The following is a 16,980-nucleotide window of genomic DNA, read 5'->3' as shown; positions in this document are numbered from 1 at the left end:
GTGGGTGATGGTGGTCAGGGTGGGGAGAGGGTGGGGGGTGGGTGATGGTGGGAGGTGGGTGACGGGGTGGGGTGGGGGGTGGGTGATGGTGGGTGGGAGGGGAGTGAGAGTGGGCGGGGTGGGGAGGGGGTGGGGGAAGATGGTGGGAGGTGGGTGATGGGGTGGGGTGGGGGGTGGGTGATGGTGGGTGGGATAGGGGTGAGAGTGGGCGGGGTGGGGAGGGGGTGGGGGAAGATGGTGGGAGGTGGGTGATGGGGTGGGGTGGGGGGTGGGTGATGGTGGGTGGGATAGGGGTGAGAGTGGGCGGGGTGGGGAGGGGGTGGGGGAAGATGGTGGGAGGTGGGTGATGGTGGTCAGGGTAGGGAGGGGGTGGGGGGTGGGTGATGGTGGGAGGTGGGTGACGGGGTGGGGTGGGGGGTGGGTGATGGTGGGTGGGATGGGGGTGAGAGTGGGAGGGGGTGGGGGGTGAGTGATGGTGGTCGGGTGGGATGGGGGGTGATAGTGGGCGGGGTGGGGAGAGGGTGGGGGTGGGTGATGGTGGGTGGGATGGGGGGTGAGAGTGGGCGGGGTGGGGAGGGGGTGGGGGGTGGGTGATGGTGGGAGGTGGGTGATGGTGGGTGGGATGGGGGGTGAGAGTGGGCGGGGTGGGGAGGGGGTTGGGGGTGGGTGATGGTGGGAGGTGGGTGATGGGGAGGGGGTGGGGGTGGGTGATGGTGGGTGGGATGGGGGTGAGAGTGGGCGGGGTGGGGTGGGGGGTGGGTGATGGTGGGAGGTGGGTGATGGGGAGGGGGTGGGGGGTGGGTGATGGTGGGGGGGTGAGAGTGGGCGGGGTGGGGAGGGGGTGGGGGAAGATGGTGGGAGGTGGGTGACGGGGTAGGGTGGGGGGTGGGTGATGGTGGGTGGGGGGGTGAGAGTGGGCGGGGTGGGGAGGGGGTGGGTGATGGTGGGAGGTGGGTGACGGGGTGGGGAGTAGGGGCGGGGGAGGGGCCTCCTCCGGCTCTGCTCCCGGCCCTTTGGACTGCATGGGCTTGGGGTCAAAGGCCGAGTGTGAGGAAGGAATGTCCGCCGTCCTCCCCGGTCCCTGCCCGCAGCCCGCGCCGGGCCGGACGCGGGCAGCCGGGCCGCCCGGGCCCTCGTTCTCCAGGAGGCAGCCAGGCCAGCGCCAGCCGGACCTCCCTTCACCCCGGATTCTGAGCCGACGGCGCCTCCAGGAGGCTCCGCAGCGCTTGAGCGGGCCCGGCGGGCATGGGGAGCACCCGCGGCGGGCGGCCTGGAGCCGGTGTCTGGGGCCCGGGCCTCGGCCCCGCCCGCTCCAGCCCAGACCCGGCCCACTCTTCCCCGCAGGCCCCGCCCACCGCGGCCTGGCTCCGCCCAGGCCCCCGTCCCCGCCCGTGTGCCGGGACGGCCCCTCCCACCGCAGCCTAGCTCCGCCCAGGCCCCGCCCTCGCCCCGCCCCGGTGCCTGGAGATGTCCAAGGATCCTAGCTCCGCCCAGGCCCCGCCCCCACGCAGGCCCCGCCCCCGCCCCAGTGCACTGGAGAAGCGTCTGCAGCGGCCCGGTGGGGGCGCAGGTGAGACCCCTGGACGGAGGCTGTGGCTTCCGGGGAGGCCCAGGGAGGAGGTGGGGCTGGACTCCCCTCGTTGGGGCCCTCCAGAGCTCTCCGAGCCCCCTCCCAACCCCCGCTGGAGGATTGCCCGGGCTGCGCAGGGCTGTCCAGCAGGCCCGGAACTGCCCGCCCACCCCCTCCAGCAGCCAGGGGCACCCTCTGGCCAGTTCCCCTCCCCTCTGCCAGCCCACAGCGCCTCCCTTCACCTGCGTTTTGCTTATTTAAGGCCGAGGCATCCTCTGGCACATCGCGCCCCGGCCCGGCCAGCTCAGAGGCCCGGCCAGCTCAGAGGCGGTGGGAGCCCCTGGCCAGACTCTGACCTCCTTCCGGGGCCCAGAGCTGCGGCTTCCAGATCTGATCTGTAAGTGCGGGGTCTCCAGAGGATCTAATGGGGAGTGGCTGTGCAGCAATGCTGGGCTCACATTCTCCCCAGAGGGGGGTGAGAGCTGGCTCTTAGGGTCCTGGCCGGGCCTGTAGCTGTTGCACAGACCTGGGGTGAGGGAAGGCCTGGAGAGCCGGACTCAGAGTTCCTCACTGACTCCTGGTGGCCTTGTCCAACCAGATAGTCTGGGAGCCATGTGTTCTCTGCCTTCATCAGCAAAGAACAGGATCCAAGGCTGGAAACAATTGGGGGCCACACTCCACACATCCAGGAGCCTGTAGGGAGGCAGCAGGTGCTGTGGATTTGGAGACAGGACTATGTGCAGGCCGAGTTGCTCATGTAAACCTGGGCTGCAGGGAGGCTGCTGCCTTCCCAGCCAGGAGAAGGAAAAGAAAGGGGTGGCTGTTAGGGAAGATCTAGTGGATGAAAGAAAGGAGACTGCTCAACAGATCAGACTAGACTTTAATAATCACTGCAGAGGGACACCAAGCACACAAAGCAGAGTCAGAGATACAGGGGTGCAGAGGGAGGGGGCCCAGAGTCTAAGCATAGCAAAATGAGGAAGTAATTAGTTGTGAAATTGGGCAGCTACTGCAGACAGTCTTTCCAGAGGCAATGTGCACTTTTAGAAAAGGCCAGGGCTGATGTTTTTCCAAACACTAGCCCCCAGTGGGTGGGGGTCCATGGGCTATAGGAGCGTGGAGTTTTGAGAGCAAGGCGATTCCCATCAGTGGCTGCTTCATGAAAGCACCATCTTTCCCGTGCACCCAGCACTTGGCACGCACCTACTGATTTGGGAAAGGAGACCAAAGGTGTTACGCTTATCTTAGCCCAGTAGTAGCTGTCATGTGGTGCCGGCTCATTGCTGCCAGAGGCAAGATTGGAGATTTTGCCCACCAGCAGGGATGGGTGAGCTGCCTGCGATAGATCACACTCTCCAGGAACCCTGCTGCCCGGCACGCCCAGGTGGCAGGGTCCACACTCCAGGAACTCCAGGTGGCATCAGCCACCAGCTCCCACCGGTGGCTGGGCTTCTTACAGTTTCCTCCACCCCCCCACCCCCCACATCAGTCTGACATCAGGGCAAGGGCAGACACAGATGCATGATGGGAAGTCCTGAGTTTCAGGGCTGCTTTCTCATGGAGCAGGGGCCTGCTGTGCATTCAGGCCTGAGTGTGCAGCATTTCCCGGAAGGACAGGGCAGCTCCGTTTCCAGGCGCGAGGGGCCGCTTGTGTAGGCAGCCCCTGCAGGGCCAGACACCATAAAAGGACACTGAGTGCCATCCCACGGCTTAGGTGACCGTGGCCTTCCAGTACCTCACCCACACTCTGGGTAAACAGGAGGTCTTAACAGAGGTCTGAGGTTAAAGGTCAAGAGGCCCCCACTCCCCCCACCCCCAGCCAGCGGCAGGCGACATGTGGTGGCTCTAATGTGACTCTGACCCTCATTTCAGAGGCTCTGACCCAGCCCTCCCTCTGCTCTTGGGATACCTGAGCTGAGTCCCAGCGCTGTGAGTCGGAGCAGGACCTGGCCTCACAGTGGGTCTGTCTGGCCCTGGGCTGTGTGGTCTGCTGGCCTGCATGGGCCCCCCAGGGGCCTGGCATGGGCCCTGTGCAGACCGGGTGAGACCGCATGGGGGGGCTGAGGACAGCTGCAGGCCTCCGCCCTGGAGGGCTGCACTGGCCGTACCAGTCACTGCCTACTGCTCATCCCTTCCCTTGCCAGCCTCTGGAGCAGCCCTGCTCTTTTCTGCAGGGCTGAGAAGAGTTACCGGCCGCAGCAGCTAGGCTTGGCCACTGGGTCCTAGTGTCAGAGTTGTGCCAGCTTGTCCTGGTAAGTCCAGCTGGAGGAGGCCCCAGGGGCTGCTCCCACTCCTGAAGCCAGGGCTGCGCCTCTGAGTCCCACGTGACCTGAGCTAGTTACTTACCACCCTGGTGAGTCAGGTGAGCACAGTCCAACCCTCCCCTCTCGCGCCCAGGCAGCCCCTACGGGCCGGTGTGGGGCTGTGCTGAGTCCACCTCCTTCCCCCCAGGGGCGGCATGCAGCCCCAGGAGAGCGGCGTCCACTACAGCAGGTGGGATGACAGCAGTCGGGACGAGGTCAGCATGGCTGCTGTCTCCAGCACGGAGGAGTCGTCCTGCAGGAGGTGAGGCCCCACGGGCTGCTCCGCAGACACAGCCCTGCCCACCCCGGGGCCTAGCTCCCTGTGCCAGCCCACCCCAGGTGCAGCCCTGGTGCTGGCAGCCCATCGCCCCAGCCTCGGCCTTCCCTTGGCTTCCGACTCTAGCAGGGCCTCCCCTGACGGCTGGCGGCCTCCCGTAGGGCCTGGGTCTGCTCCCCCCCTCCCCCCCCAGCCCGTCCCACAGCACATTCAGGAGCCTTGCCTGTGTCTTGGCCAGGCCTCACCTCCCACTGCTTCTCTAGGATCTTCCAGAAGCTCTGCACAGGCAAGCTGGGGATCGCCATGAAAGTGCTCGGCGGAATTGCCCTTTTCTGGGTCATCTTCATCCTGGGCTATGTCACCGGTTACTATGTGCACAAGTGCAAATAAATTCTAAGTCACACGCTCGAGGCTGGCCACACGCTGGGGCACGGGGACAGGGGACCCCTTGGCATGTTTGGATCCCCTCCATGGACAAGTATATGTGGTCCCTGGAGCAGAGAGCACACTGCACACAGGTGTTGGCACCTGGCCTGCCACATGTGGTGTGTATGGTTGCCCCAGACCCACACAAGAGCCTGTAGGCACGCAGATATGCAAGCCACACACCCTCACACACGGAAGTCCTTCACAGGACATGAGACACAGCTTGGGTACAGCTGGCCACTCGGGGCACTGGTGGTGGGGGATCCGGGTCCCCACAAGCCTGTGGCCATCTAGGCCAGGCAGAGATCAGGGGGCTTAGTGCAGACAGCCCAAGCCCACCTTCCTGGCAGCCCTTTTCTGGCAGGGTGGGCTCTGACACGGATCCCCAATCCTGCCCACCCTCCCATTCCTGTGCGGAGCGGAGGGCCACCTTCTCCCACCAAGTCTTCCTCAACAAACGGGACGAGGCACTCCCTGACCACCCACTTCACAAGGGTGGTCCGCAGGAGGCCCCAACCTGGCCTCTCAACCACTGCAGGCAGGCCCGAGGTGCCCCAGGGCACCTGTGTGCGCACGAGGGATCAAGAGACTGTTGAGGAACACAATGCGCACCGGGCTGTGCTGCCCTGGCTGCCTGGTGAGGCGTGACTCAGGGCCAGGCCTGTCCTCCTCGCAGCCCTTCCTGTTTGGCTCCGTGCCCTGGAATGTGCCCCTTCCTGTCTGGACCCTCTCCAGGGACACGGACAAGCTGAGGGTCAGGATGTGCTGGGCCTGTGTCCCCCCGTGGCCGTGTGTGGACAAGCTGTGATCACTCGGGCTGCTGCAGCTGGTTGCCTTGGGGACTCTGGGCTACACAGTTGCCCTGGTCTATTGCAAAATGATCTTCACTTAGGGGCTGAGGGAAGTGGGCATGGGCAGCCGCTGTCCTCAGGGCCACAGGAAGGAGGCCAGGTGGCAGGTCCAGGTGCTGACAACTCAGGTTGTGCTTGGTCCTGTGGATAGAACCTTCTCCATCCCGTCTGGGGAGAGAGGGCGGGGGGAGGAGAATGGGGACGGGGTCTTACATAGCTGGCCTCCCATTCCCAAAAGGCTGTGACTGGGACCCTGAGGGATGCTCCTGGGCTGGGTCTCCATGCAGTAGCCCTTCTGCAGGAGCCTGTGGCAGGGCTTGACAGGGACTGTCCCAGTGGCTGGTCATTACAGCCTAGGCTTCAGCTCCAGTCCCTCCCTGTAGCTTTTGTAGGATGGCCGTGGCCTAGGGCTGGGGGGAAGTACAGGCACTGGCCCTCAGGCTGGGAACAGGGGGTACTGCATGGTTGCTCAGCTTCTAGGGGACCCAAGACCCAGCACTCTGCCCCAGGTGTCCCAGGGATGCCCAAACCTCAGTCACAAGCAGCAGGAAGGTGGGATGAGGAGGGACAGGCCACGGCATGGACTCTTCCGGCTGGTCCAGCACTTCAGCTGCCGCTGGGGTCTGCCAGCCTGCCGCACCCAGCACCCGAGCCCCCATCCCGAGTCGCCCGGCACAATGGGCAGGCACTCCAGCTGCACACAGCCTCCACTGGAGCCAGTTCTGCTCAGGCCTCAGCCCCATTCTGTCACTTGGCCCCTGGGCTCCAGAAGGCTGGGAGATCATGGATAGATCATGGCTACCCAGCTGTCTTCCCACTGAAGACTTGGGAGCAGGACAGCGCACTAGGCCAGTCAGAGTCATGGATGGAGGAGGCCCAGGTGGGTTCCTGATCTAGGCAAAGATGGTAGGGGCAGCCAACAAAGATCACACGAGGCCCAGGCCCTTAGTTTCCCCATGTAGAGCCACAGGCAGACCTAGGAGATTTTTGCAACTCTCCCACAAATCCTCTGGGAGTGTAAGTGGGGAAGATCACTGGGTGAAGCGGAGATATTTTCTGTCAAATGTTTTTTATTAAGAGTGTCAGGTGGGCAGAAAGAATATCGCGGGAGCTTTCTGCTGGAAGTTCAAACCTTCCCAGAATCCAGGCTGCCCCGGAAAAGAGCACAACAGGCGCTGGTTCATCCGGGCGGTGTGGTGACCCCGATGCCGTGCCTGTGCCCCGTCCTTGTGAGCCCAGGTGCAGCGCACTTCCTGCAAGGGCTGAGCCACAGCAGCCGCAGCTCCCCAAAGGGCCCGCCTGGGCTCCCACTGGAGCAGGAGTAGGGTCCCAGCTGGAGAGAGCACCTTGGGCCTCCCAGCAGACACTGCCAAGCGCAGCACCAGGGGCGTGAGGGTCAACAGCATGAGGTGAGAACCACCCTTGCACACCGCGTCTGCGAGTTCCTGGGGAGGATAAACAGTCGCCAGGCACAGCCACGGAGGCCCCCGCCAGGCAGCAGTGCTCAGCCGCAGCGTTCTTAGCCGCCAGGAAGGCCTGGCAGAACCTAGGGCCAGGCTGGGGGACAGGGCAGCTGGCCCACGTCTCCAGCTTTGGAAAGCCACCTGGCTTGGTTAGGACCCTTGAGTCCCTGTGGGCTACTGGGACACTTGCACAAACTCAATCATGTCCTCTATACAAGATAGAAAACTGTCCACTCCGGCCAAAGACCACCAAAGCTAAGACAGTGCTATCCATTACAAGTCTGCAGACTGGTGGTAAGGCATGCGGTTGGGAGGGCGCTCTGCAGTGGGCAGGTCCTCAGGACCAAGCAGTCCAACTCCAGGGAGGGAGTGGCTGGTGCTGGACACACATACATGGCAATTTTTGGTTAGAAAGCCTGCTACCTCCCCCAGTCAGCCCTGGCAATTTGTACACAGAGTCTTTCTGTCCACTCACAGAAGCAGGGCAGGGGCACCTGCAGGGCCAATATGTGAGCCACGACCAGCCAGCTCGACCCCTGGTACAGTCACGTGGGGCAGGTCCTGCCTCTCCCTGCAAACCCGGGCTGTTTTCTGAAAGGCCTAGTATAGTACAGCGCCTGCCCCTTGAGTACTGACAGCCACAAGCCAAGAGGATAACCCTGCCACTTCTAAGACCACATTAAAAACGTGGTGAGATGGCGCAAGCTGGGAAAGGTGAGAGGTGCACGTCAGACGCATCACCACGGTTCTACAGATCCACGTCCTCTGCCCTCTCTGGTCACACACAGCGTATTCACACCACATTCAGTGTTTGTCTTTCCTGTAAGGAGTTACTTGCTGAGGCTACATGATCAGAACATTTTGAACAGTTAATCCTGGTATTTGGGAAATTCCACAGAAAACAGTAAGATTGGGTTAGTGACAATGTCACTTGACCCCACCAACCACCCAAAAGCCGAACAAATACAGACACCTTAAAAACAGCCAGGTGAAAAGGTACCGATGACTTATCGCCACACACAAGCCTCTGCAAGATCGCCGCCACTGGCTCCCATGCGTGCCAGCCGGGGGCACCAGTGCCTCGGCGGGTGTCAGCGAAGCACAGTCACGTGGGGAGGGGTGGCGGTCAGGTCAGCCTTGGACGGGTACACCACCTTCAGGGTCCCTTCCAGGTCTACCACTCGGACCTGCTCCACCACCAGGGGGCACTGTCCATCCTTCCCGGAGTTTGGGTTCTTTTGGGAATCCGAAGGTTGTTCAGAAAGTGTGTCAGCTTCTGTATCTGAGAGTGATCCTTCCTCTTTGTTTTCTAATGTGTATTTGTTTAGTTCTGCCATTTTCTGCAAAGGAAAATTCCTTTTTAAGCAAGGAAGAGGACTGGCTACTTACCCATACAGGGAGCCAGGCAGCTATGGTTACTCACCAGCACCAGGGCGTCCATGATGTCTTTGCAGATCTGCAGACTGGTGGCACTTGTGACTTCCAAAAACAAATCATTTGTCGTTTTCTTAATCTTAAAGACGTTAGATTTCAGAAAAGATCAGTCAATAAAATCAGACATTGGTAACCACAACACAAACCCAAACAAAGCGAGACCAGGACCTTCCAACAAGGCCGGGGACAAGCCCAGCCCCACCAGAATGCCCGCTGTGGGGCAGCATCAGGGACGGCCAAGCCCCCCAAGAGAGGGCTTTACACTGCAACACAGGGAAGCCACATCCACCTCGTCTCCCTACCTTCGTCTTCTCACTGTTCGTTATGGGTGGGAAAGAAATCACGTCTCCATCTGCATCCACAAGACAAGGGTAATTTTCCTTCCCATCCAGTAAGTGCAGATACCTGGGACAGGACAGATCGCAGGCAGTTAGGGCACACCCACCCGCCAGCCTGAGCAAACGGAGCAGCTCCTAGCACCATGTCAGGGCTCAGACTCATTATGCTACCATCTTTGCTGACATGCCTGGTGGTGCCTGAGCCATTCCACTGCTGTCCACAGGGCCATCCTGCCCGAGAGGTAGGTGGGACCTCCACCCTGGTACCACAGTCTCCCTGGGGAAGGCTTTTGCCTGCCCAAGCCCCTGGAGAGAGCAGGCTATCATCTGTCTGCCTTTTGCAGGGAATTTGGGGAGGTCTGTCCTGCCCTCCCTTGCAGACCTGGCAGCGTGGAGGGCTTGCTGAGGAGTGGGAGGGGCTCAGTAGGGGTGAGCCAGCAGGGCCAGCCAACCCACCTGTGCAGTCCTGACACCGTCTGCCTCTTCCTCTGCTTCCTCTGCTCATCTGCTTCAAGTTGCAGCTGTCGCACCAGCTCCTTGGCCTTGACTTCCTTCCGCCCCAAGGGGATGATCTGTCAGGGTAAAAATCCACACACTTGCTGACCCTACAACCCCAGAAGTTTACTGCCTGTGCATTAATGACCCCCTAGCTCCCGTGCTTCTACGACTGACCTCTAGACAGAGCCAGCAAGTCTCTAGAACGGAAAGCCAGGAGGCTGAGGATGGAGCGCTCTCCCGTGGGAGCCTTTGGAGAAGTGCCTCTAACTTCAAATATTCTCAGAGACAGCTCTACCTCAAGTACAGCCAGCGCACAGCTGTGTTTCTGAGGGCCTACAGGGCTCAGCGGGCAGAGCTAGCCAGGTCCGACAGCTAGCATCTGAAGGACTCCTGCAACAGTAGCTAACCCAAAGCCAACCTGAAGGCAGATGTTTTACAATGGGAACATTAAATAAAATTTTCAGGTAAAACTTAATGAGCAGTTGGATGCCAGTGGCTCACACCTGTATTCCTAGCTCTTTAGGAGGCTGAGATCTGAGGACTGCGGTTCAAAGCCAGCGTGAGCAGGAAAGTCTGTGAGACTCTTATCTCCAATAAACCACCTAAAAGCTAGAAGTGGCTCTGTGGCTCAAGTGGTAGAATGTTACCCTTGAGCAAAAAGAAGCTCAGGGACAATGCCCAGGTCCTGAGTTCAATCTAGGACTGGTACAAACATACAAGTTAATGAGCACATGAAAGAAACCGCTTCTAGAGAGCTCGACTTCAGACCAGTGTCTCATTTCACCTTGTACGAGTACTACCTAGAAGCACACCAGGAGGTTTGGGCTCAACCATAAGCATCTTTGGAAAAGCAGTAGAGCTGAGGGCTAGGGGGGCGGCAGGCACCTTCAGGTCCTGAGGTGGCCGAGCTGCATAGAGCAGGGGTCCCCGCACGGCGGGCAGGTCGTGGGTGGCGATGGTGGCTGCTGTCCTCTTCTCACAGAGGTCCTCATGGAGCTTAGTCTACGACACAGGCAGGAGAGGAGGAAGGGCACAGTGAGGTGCGACGTGAGGTTCTCAGCCTGCGGACCCCGCTCAGACCTGCCTCCTGACCAAGGGCTGCCAGCACCATTCTAATCTGGCCACAGCAGTGCTGGTTCTTTAATTCTAGAACTCAGGGTTTAAGATTTCCAAGAACCCATCCTGAAATAACATGTGTGACAGCAAAACAAGCACAACTTCAGAAGAGTTCCCCAGTAGCTCTTCTGCTGCTGGCTTCCTCCCCGAACCACAGAGGGCAGGAAGAGTGCGCAGGGTTCTAGGGCAGCAACTCGGCTGCCTTGGGCAGGAGGGAGGGAGCCTGGCGCGGCTGGGCTCACAGGCAAAGCTGTGCTTTCTGTCTCAAGGACCTGGCATCCCAGACAGACAACACTTGGGATGAGCAAAACCTACCAGCCGCGTCACTGCTACAAGGGGATGATTCACCACCACCTTGTGTAGAACAAAATGTGCCATTTACTGCATAATCAGAAAACCTGCCCAGAGCCCAGAACTGAGGTAGCTGGCATGCATTTTTGGTGGTGGTAAGGCCACTTTCAGAGGGTAGGGTAAAATGCAGAAGCGGAGTGTCAAAGAGCAAGGGCAGAGGTGAGGAGCCCAGACGCTCAGCCCAGGGCTGAGCAGAGGGTGCTGTGGACACCAAAGAACATGAGCACCTGACCCGTCCCGTGGACTGGAGAGGAGAACTGAGGCACAGCAGCCTCTCAGCTGAGATCCAGGGCTGCACCACTCCTCACCATGGCTCCAGGACGCGCCCCAATGACCTGGCCCCTCCCAGCCCCAGGCTGCTGCCTGTGCCCACACCTGAGCGGCGAGGAAGCGCTTGAGTGCATTTCCGGGCTCCAGGTTCATGCCTCTCACTACAGCGCCCACGAAGTACGGCCGGACATCCCGAACCTCAGGGCTCACTCTGACGGTCAGGGGCGTGGGGTTCTCAGAGACGTGCAGGACCCGGAGCAGCAGTTTGGCCATGTCGGCTGCCTCCTCCTCCCCCTCGCCACTCTCCCGCCTCTGCTTCCGCTCCCTCCGCTTCTTGCGGCTGTCTTCCCTCTCGGAGCCGTCCGCCTTGCCCCGGCTCCGGCAGCCGCCACGGCCCCCGGCACGCAGGTACTCCAGGATGGACCTGGTCTGGCAGCTGCTGAGCATCTTCTCCAGGCGCTTGTCTCGGAGCTTGTTCCCTTGGAAGTTGATCTCCTTGAGTTTGGGGCAGTCGGCCAGCTCGGCGGGGATCTCACTCAGCTGGTTGTTAGACAGGTCCAGCATCTGGGAAGAGAACGGAGAACATGTACACGTCAAGGGACCCAGACGCGGGGGTGGGGGGGACTCCTCTACTGAGACACCTGAAGCTGCAGCCACACGCAGCGATCCACCTGGACGCCAGACGCTTCACACCTTTTTGCATCTTTGTGATTCTGGGGCCTGAACTCAGGGCCTGGCTGGTGCTAGACAGGTGCTCTACTACCCTCAGCTGTCCTTCCCCAACGTTTGCTTTTTTGTTTTTGAGATAGGATCTAGCCTTGAACTTGTGATCTCTCTGAGTATGCCTGAGTAACTGGGACTATAGCTATGCACCACTGTGCCCAGCTAAACACACCATCTCTGCCTGCAAGGAGTCCCCAACAGGAAGGAGCGGTCTGCAGGGACAGTCACCTCCGGAAAACCTTTTCTCTGACTCAAGCATCTCTCTTGAATCCTGTATCTCTTTTGGTCAGCCACCAAGCTAGAGAGCAGATAGCAAGGTGAGGAGCAAACCAGCATTTCTCCCATCAGAAACGGGTTCCCAGGTGGTGCTGAGCAGAGAGAGAGAGAATGGAGCAAAGCCTCCAGACAGACTCTGCCCATGTTCTGACTCGAAGCTGCCAGGATGTGGCCTGTCTGCTTGTGCCTTCTACACAGTTGGGGGCGAGGCACTGCGCTCACTGTCTGTGCCCACGCACCCTTGGAGCCCACGAGTGGGAGGAGTCTTCCATAGCTCCCACTGTGGGCTGGCAGACCACACTGCTCAGCTAACACTGTCCTTGTCCTTCTTGATGCCTCCTCCTTGGAGCCTGGCTGGGGAGGTCCGGTGCGGCGGGTGTACAGCTCCCTCTTTCCCTCTCGGCTGTGGGAAAGAGGCCACTGCCTGCTTTGTGCTTCTTGCTCCTGACAGGTATCTTGCCCAGTGTGACTGGCTGGCAGCCTTGGAACCTTTGCTTCTTATTTCCTCTGGGGATGGAGGGGGCTCTGGCTGGCCTTGCTCTTCACTTGCTGATGCCAGGACTAAACATTTGGGGTCTCTGGGAGTCCAGAGGGAGGTGTGGCTCCAGACACACCTGAGCTCTGTGACACACAGGTGCCTGGAAGCACACACCTCTCTGTGTGGCGATGTGGCCGAATACCAGCTCCATTTGGCACTGGGGAGAGGGGGGGAATGACTGGTTGCTCTGGGGCTGAGGCGGCCAGACCCGTGTGTGTGTATGTGTGTGTGTGTGTGCGTGTGACAGCCGTGTGTGTGTGTGTGTGTGTGTGTGACAGCTGGGCACAGGGAAGGGGCTTTGGATAAGCTTCCAAAGGCAGAGTAGAAACCCAGGCAAACAAGTGCTCCTCCAGAAAGGAAAGCCTGACCCAGCAGCCGTCAGCAGGCCTCAGCACCCGGGCGCCCCTGGGGGGAGGCTCGGGCGCCCCTGGGGGGAGGCTCGCGCGAGCACCACTGCAGCTGGACGTGGGGATCAGACTTCCGATAGAACTGTTGCTGCAGGTGGGCGGCCTTTGTCCCAAGCCAGCATTTCAGAGTCGGGATGCATCAATGAGGGAACCCAAGTGCACAATGATGTCACTGGACGTACACAGAAGTGTTTTACACAGGGACTGCAGTGACCCACGTCTGACTACCACCCAGTACATAAAGTCAGATGTGGAATTTTCCACTTAGGTGTCGTGTCAGTGCTCAAGGTTTTTGGATGAGGGATACTGAACCTATTATTCCTCTCCAGATGCTTTGCATTGCACACAGATCTGGGGGTGTAGGCTGACTGGTTGGTGGCCCTGCCATTCACTGAGAGCATGCCTGCCAGCTTCTTTTATCAGAAGCAGAGTCTAGGCTGACAGTACCCCTAGCCAGCAGCATGGGAACCAAACACCGGTTCTGAGCCAGTTCCAGAGCTCGGCACTAGAGCAAGCTGGGCCAACTGCTGCGGAGCGTGGCCTCCCAGGCCACCAGTCCAGAGGCTTTGGGCCTGGGTACAGTGCTTGAGGTCAGTACACGGTCCAAAGGGGCTCTGGTTTGAGAGCTCTATTAAGGCAAAAACTCATGCTAAAGAAAATTTGGATGAGGGAAGATTTGTCTAGGATTTGCTAGAAGTCCCATAGGAACTCCTAAGACAGAGAGGGAGAAAGGGTGCGCCAGAAAAGAGAATGAGGCAGAGAGAAGCACACAGAGTGGTATCCTGCAGTGCAAAGACACAGCTCTGGGGCGTACAGACTTTTCACCCCAAGTACTCCTCCTACCCCCACCCTGGGCACCCACAAGGAAGCAAGGTCATGGAAATGGAAAGAAGCCTCAGGCTTCACAGAGAAGGACCAGCGCCGGTGGGAAGCAGCAGCCTCTGGCCTCATGCACAGAGTCTGTGCCTCCAGACAGTGCCAGAGTGGCTGTGAGGCTGGGCTGCAGCCTCCTGATGCCTGGCTGGGTTCTGAGCACCACTGACAACAGGAAGTGTCATCACAGGCCCCTCGGGTCCCAGACACAAGTTTTCCGTGTGGACATGAGATGTGTGCAGAAGGGTCCCAGTGGCGTGACTGTGTCAGGGACAGGTATGTGCAGGAGTACCCCAGTGCCATTTCTTCAGACCACACCCTGTCAAATGCTGCCAAGGAACAGGGACTCTCCAGGTCTTGAGTATGCCTGGCCACCTCCCAGGAGCTGAGAAACGTGGGGTATATGGGAAGGGTTTATTCATCTTGGTTATGTGTCTGAGCTGCAAACGAGGCCATTCCTGGGCCCCCAGAGACGTCTCTGTTAACTAGCTGAGGTACTATGCCACTCCTCCTAGCAGACCCAGCAGGACAGCACCATGGGCCTGGGTGGTGCGGCAGGAGCAACCTGACATCCCAGCCTTTGTCCACTACAGCCCTGGTGGCACTGCACCAGAGCCTGCAAGATGGCAGGCGTCCAGTGTCTCTCAGGTCTCCCCCAGAGGGAAGCCAGACAAAGCAGGTACAAGACAGGGCAATGAAGCCAAGTACACTAGCAGGCAGAGGACAGAAGAGGGTGGCCAGCTCCTCAGCCTCCTTGTCCCACGCTGCTTAGTGGCAAATAGGGTCCAGGCCTTCCTGTTGCAGTCCCAGGGAAGTGCGTCTAAGAACTAGGCCAAGGCAATCGCTTTCCTCTGTGAAGTCAGTGGACAGGCAAAGGCCTCTGCTGCGACTCATGCCCCTAATCCAGACATCTCCTGGTGTCTATGTCCTTGCCTCTATACCCCTAGCCTGGGCTTTGCAGGCTTATTTGACTGAACTGTAGACATGGGAAAATGCTACAAGTCTGGGCCTGAAGGCTTGGCAGCTTCTCCATTTGTGTTAAGAAATGGCACACTGTCACATGGTGAAGTGATGGAGAGTACCAGGATGCCACAGTGAGCAGCCAAGAAACTGCAGCAAGAGCAGCGTAACTAGCCAACTGAGCCTGGGCAGGACAAGTGACAGGGAAAAGCAATGTAAGCTGAGGGCGTACTCACAGGACGTAGAAGCCATGTCAAGACACACACTAGGCTCAACAGAGTCCTGGCAGACCAAAGCATCCACACAGGGGCAGGCAGGGTGGATAGTTATATGCCTGTGGGGGGTGAGGGGAGGGCCTCACACCGGGGCAGTAAAAGGATGACCTCACTCAGGGAGTCTCAGCCCACAGCCTCTCCATCTACTCTGATCTCCGCGCCCCCTCACACATTCGCACAGTGCAGAGAAACCTTTACACAGACACAGACATTTGCCACAGGAGTTGCACTACCCCAGGAGTTAACTGTCATTGCAAATCCAGTTACTGAGCCATTTATGTCTTAATAAAAAAAGCCTGTGTAAACTCGGGGCGGAGCAGCGGGGGGGGGGGGGGGGGGGGGGGGGGGGGGGGGGGAACGGCGGGCCTGCCTGCTAAGGGTGGAAGAGGAGGAGACCTCACCGAGAGCACAGCGGACGGGAGGCAGGTCCCACCCGCGGGGCCGAGCATTCTGCTGGAGCCCGGGAAACCCACGCTAAGCGAACCACACACCCACGCGAGGCTTTGCCGCCGGCTCCGGGGCACGCCTGGGCCGTCAGGTGCGAAGGAAACACCTCGTGGGACCTCTCGTCCCCAGGACCGCGTCCGGGCTCGCGCGCGTCGCCGCCACCTAACGAGCACTGGGAGCGGGCCCGAGGGCCGGGGCGGCCCGGAGCGCGGCGCGCCCCCGTGACCGCGCGCCCCCGTGACCGCCGCGGGCCCCCGTGACCGCGCGCCCCCTCCCCCCGCCGCGGGCCCCCGTGACCGCGCGCCCCCTCCCCCGCCGCGGGCCCCCGTGACCGCGCGCCCCCGTGACCGCACGCCCCCCTCCCCCGCCGCGCGCCCCGTGACCGCGCGCCCCCGTGACCGCGCGCCCCCCGTGACCGCGCGCCCCCTCCCCCCGCCGCGCGCGCCCCCGTGACCGCGCGCCCCCTCCCCCGCCGCGCGCCCCCGTGACCGCGCGCCCCCCTCCCCCGCCGCGGGCCCCCGTGACCGCGCGCCCCCTCCCCCCGCCGCGGGCCCCCGTGACCGCGCGCCCCCCTCCCCCGCCGCGGGCCCCCGTGACCGCGCGCCCCCGTGACCGCACGCCCCCTCCCCCGCCGCGCGCCCCGTGACCGCGCGCCCCCCGTGACCGCGCGCCCCCTCCCCCGCCGCGGGCCCCCGTGACCGCGCGCCCCCTCCCCCCGCCGCGGGCCCCCGTGACCGCGCGCCCCCTCCCCCGCCGCGGGCCCCCGTGACCGCGCGCCCACTCCCCCGCCGCGCGCCCCCGTGACCGCGCGCCCCCTCCCCCCGCCGCGGGCCCCCGTGACCGCGCGCCCCCCTCCCCCGCCGCGCGCCCCCCGTGACCGCGCGCCCCCCTCCCCCGCCGCGCGCCCCCCGCTGACCTTGAGCGAGGCCAGGTGCGCCACGTCGGGGCTGAGCTCCCGCAGGCGGTTGTCGGCGGCCGCCAGCTCGCTGAGCAGGGGCAGCGCGCCGGGCCGGAAGAGCTCGGCGGGGAAGGCGTCCAGGCGGTTGCCGGTGAGGTTGAGGCTCTGCAGGCGCGGGGCGCAGCGGGCCAGGTCGGCGGGCAGCTCGCGCAGCCGGTTGCCGCTGAGGTTGAGGCTCTGCAGCTGCGGGAGGCCGGGCGGCTCGGCGGGGCCCAGGCCCTCGCCCGGCGGCAGCGCCTCCAGGGCGTTGCCCGACAGGTCGAGCACGCGCAGCGCGGGCAGCGGGCCGAGCGCCGGGCGCAGGCCGGGGCCCAGCGCGTTGCCCCGCAGCACGAGGCTGTGCAGGCGCGGCAGGCCCTGGGCCAGGCCGGGCCCCGGCGCGCGCAGGCTGCCGCAGCCGCTCACCTCCAGGTAGTGCAGCAGCGGCAGCGTGAACAGCCGGGGCGGCAGCCGCCCGCCCGCCGCCCGCACGCGCTCCTCCAGCCCCGGCCCGCTCAGCAGCAGCTCGCGCCGCCGCTCGCGCTCCGCCAGCTCCAGCTCCGGCCAGGCGTCGGGCGCTGCGGCGGCCGCCATCCCGCCGCCGCCGCCGCCCTCGCCCCCGCCCCGGCTTCCGGCGCGCGCGGCAC

The 16,980-nt window shown here is 62.0% G+C and overlaps 2 protein-coding genes across 5 annotated transcripts; one reads left to right on the top strand and one right to left on the bottom strand.

Annotated features, from left to right (window-relative positions):
• Positions 1-1,767: 1,767 nt before the first annotated feature.
• On the bottom strand, positions 1,768-16,935 carry Lrrc47 (leucine rich repeat containing 47). Of its 2 annotated transcripts, XM_042701987.1 has the most exons (8): positions 16,313-16,935; positions 11,003-11,461; positions 10,046-10,162; positions 9,119-9,234; positions 8,627-8,729; positions 8,314-8,403; positions 7,965-8,230; positions 1,768-1,778 (listed from the first exon to the last, which is right to left on the bottom strand). In XM_042701987.1, the coding sequence occupies exons 1-7, from the start codon at positions 16,925-16,927 to the stop codon at positions 7,982-7,984; spliced, it is 1,749 nt and encodes a 582-aa protein (XP_042557921.1). In that variant the 5' UTR covers positions 16,928-16,935; the 3' UTR covers positions 1,768-1,778; positions 7,965-7,981. The 2 variants fall into 2 exon arrangements, with proteins under 2 accessions (XP_042557921.1, XP_042557920.1); XM_042701986.1 differs by lacking the exon at positions 1,768-1,778 and having other exon boundaries at positions 6,478-8,230.
• On the top strand, positions 1,833-4,553 carry Smim1 (small integral membrane protein 1 (Vel blood group)). 3 transcript variants are annotated; one of them, XM_042701988.1, is made up of 3 exons: positions 1,833-1,967; positions 4,022-4,135; positions 4,414-4,553. In XM_042701988.1, the coding sequence occupies exons 2-3, from the start codon at positions 4,029-4,031 to the stop codon at positions 4,538-4,540; spliced, it is 234 nt and encodes a 77-aa protein (XP_042557922.1). In that variant the 5' UTR covers positions 1,833-1,967; positions 4,022-4,028; the 3' UTR covers positions 4,541-4,553. The 3 variants fall into 3 exon arrangements, with proteins under 3 accessions (XP_042557922.1, XP_042557924.1, XP_042557923.1); XM_042701990.1 differs by lacking the exon at positions 1,833-1,967 and adding an exon at positions 2,296-2,373 and having other exon boundaries at positions 4,020-4,135; XM_042701989.1 differs by lacking the exon at positions 1,833-1,967 and adding an exon at positions 3,831-3,932.
• Positions 16,936-16,980: the final 45 nt, after the last annotated feature.

Source organism: Dipodomys spectabilis, unplaced genomic scaffold (genome assembly GCF_019054845.1).
Source record: "Dipodomys spectabilis isolate Male_0828 unplaced genomic scaffold, ASM1905484v1 ptg000299l, whole genome shotgun sequence".
Lineage (NCBI taxonomy): Eukaryota > Metazoa > Chordata > Mammalia > Rodentia > Heteromyidae > Dipodomys > Dipodomys spectabilis.
Note: the sequence above shows the minus strand (reverse complement) of the source record. Positions and strands in the feature narration are given on the sequence as shown.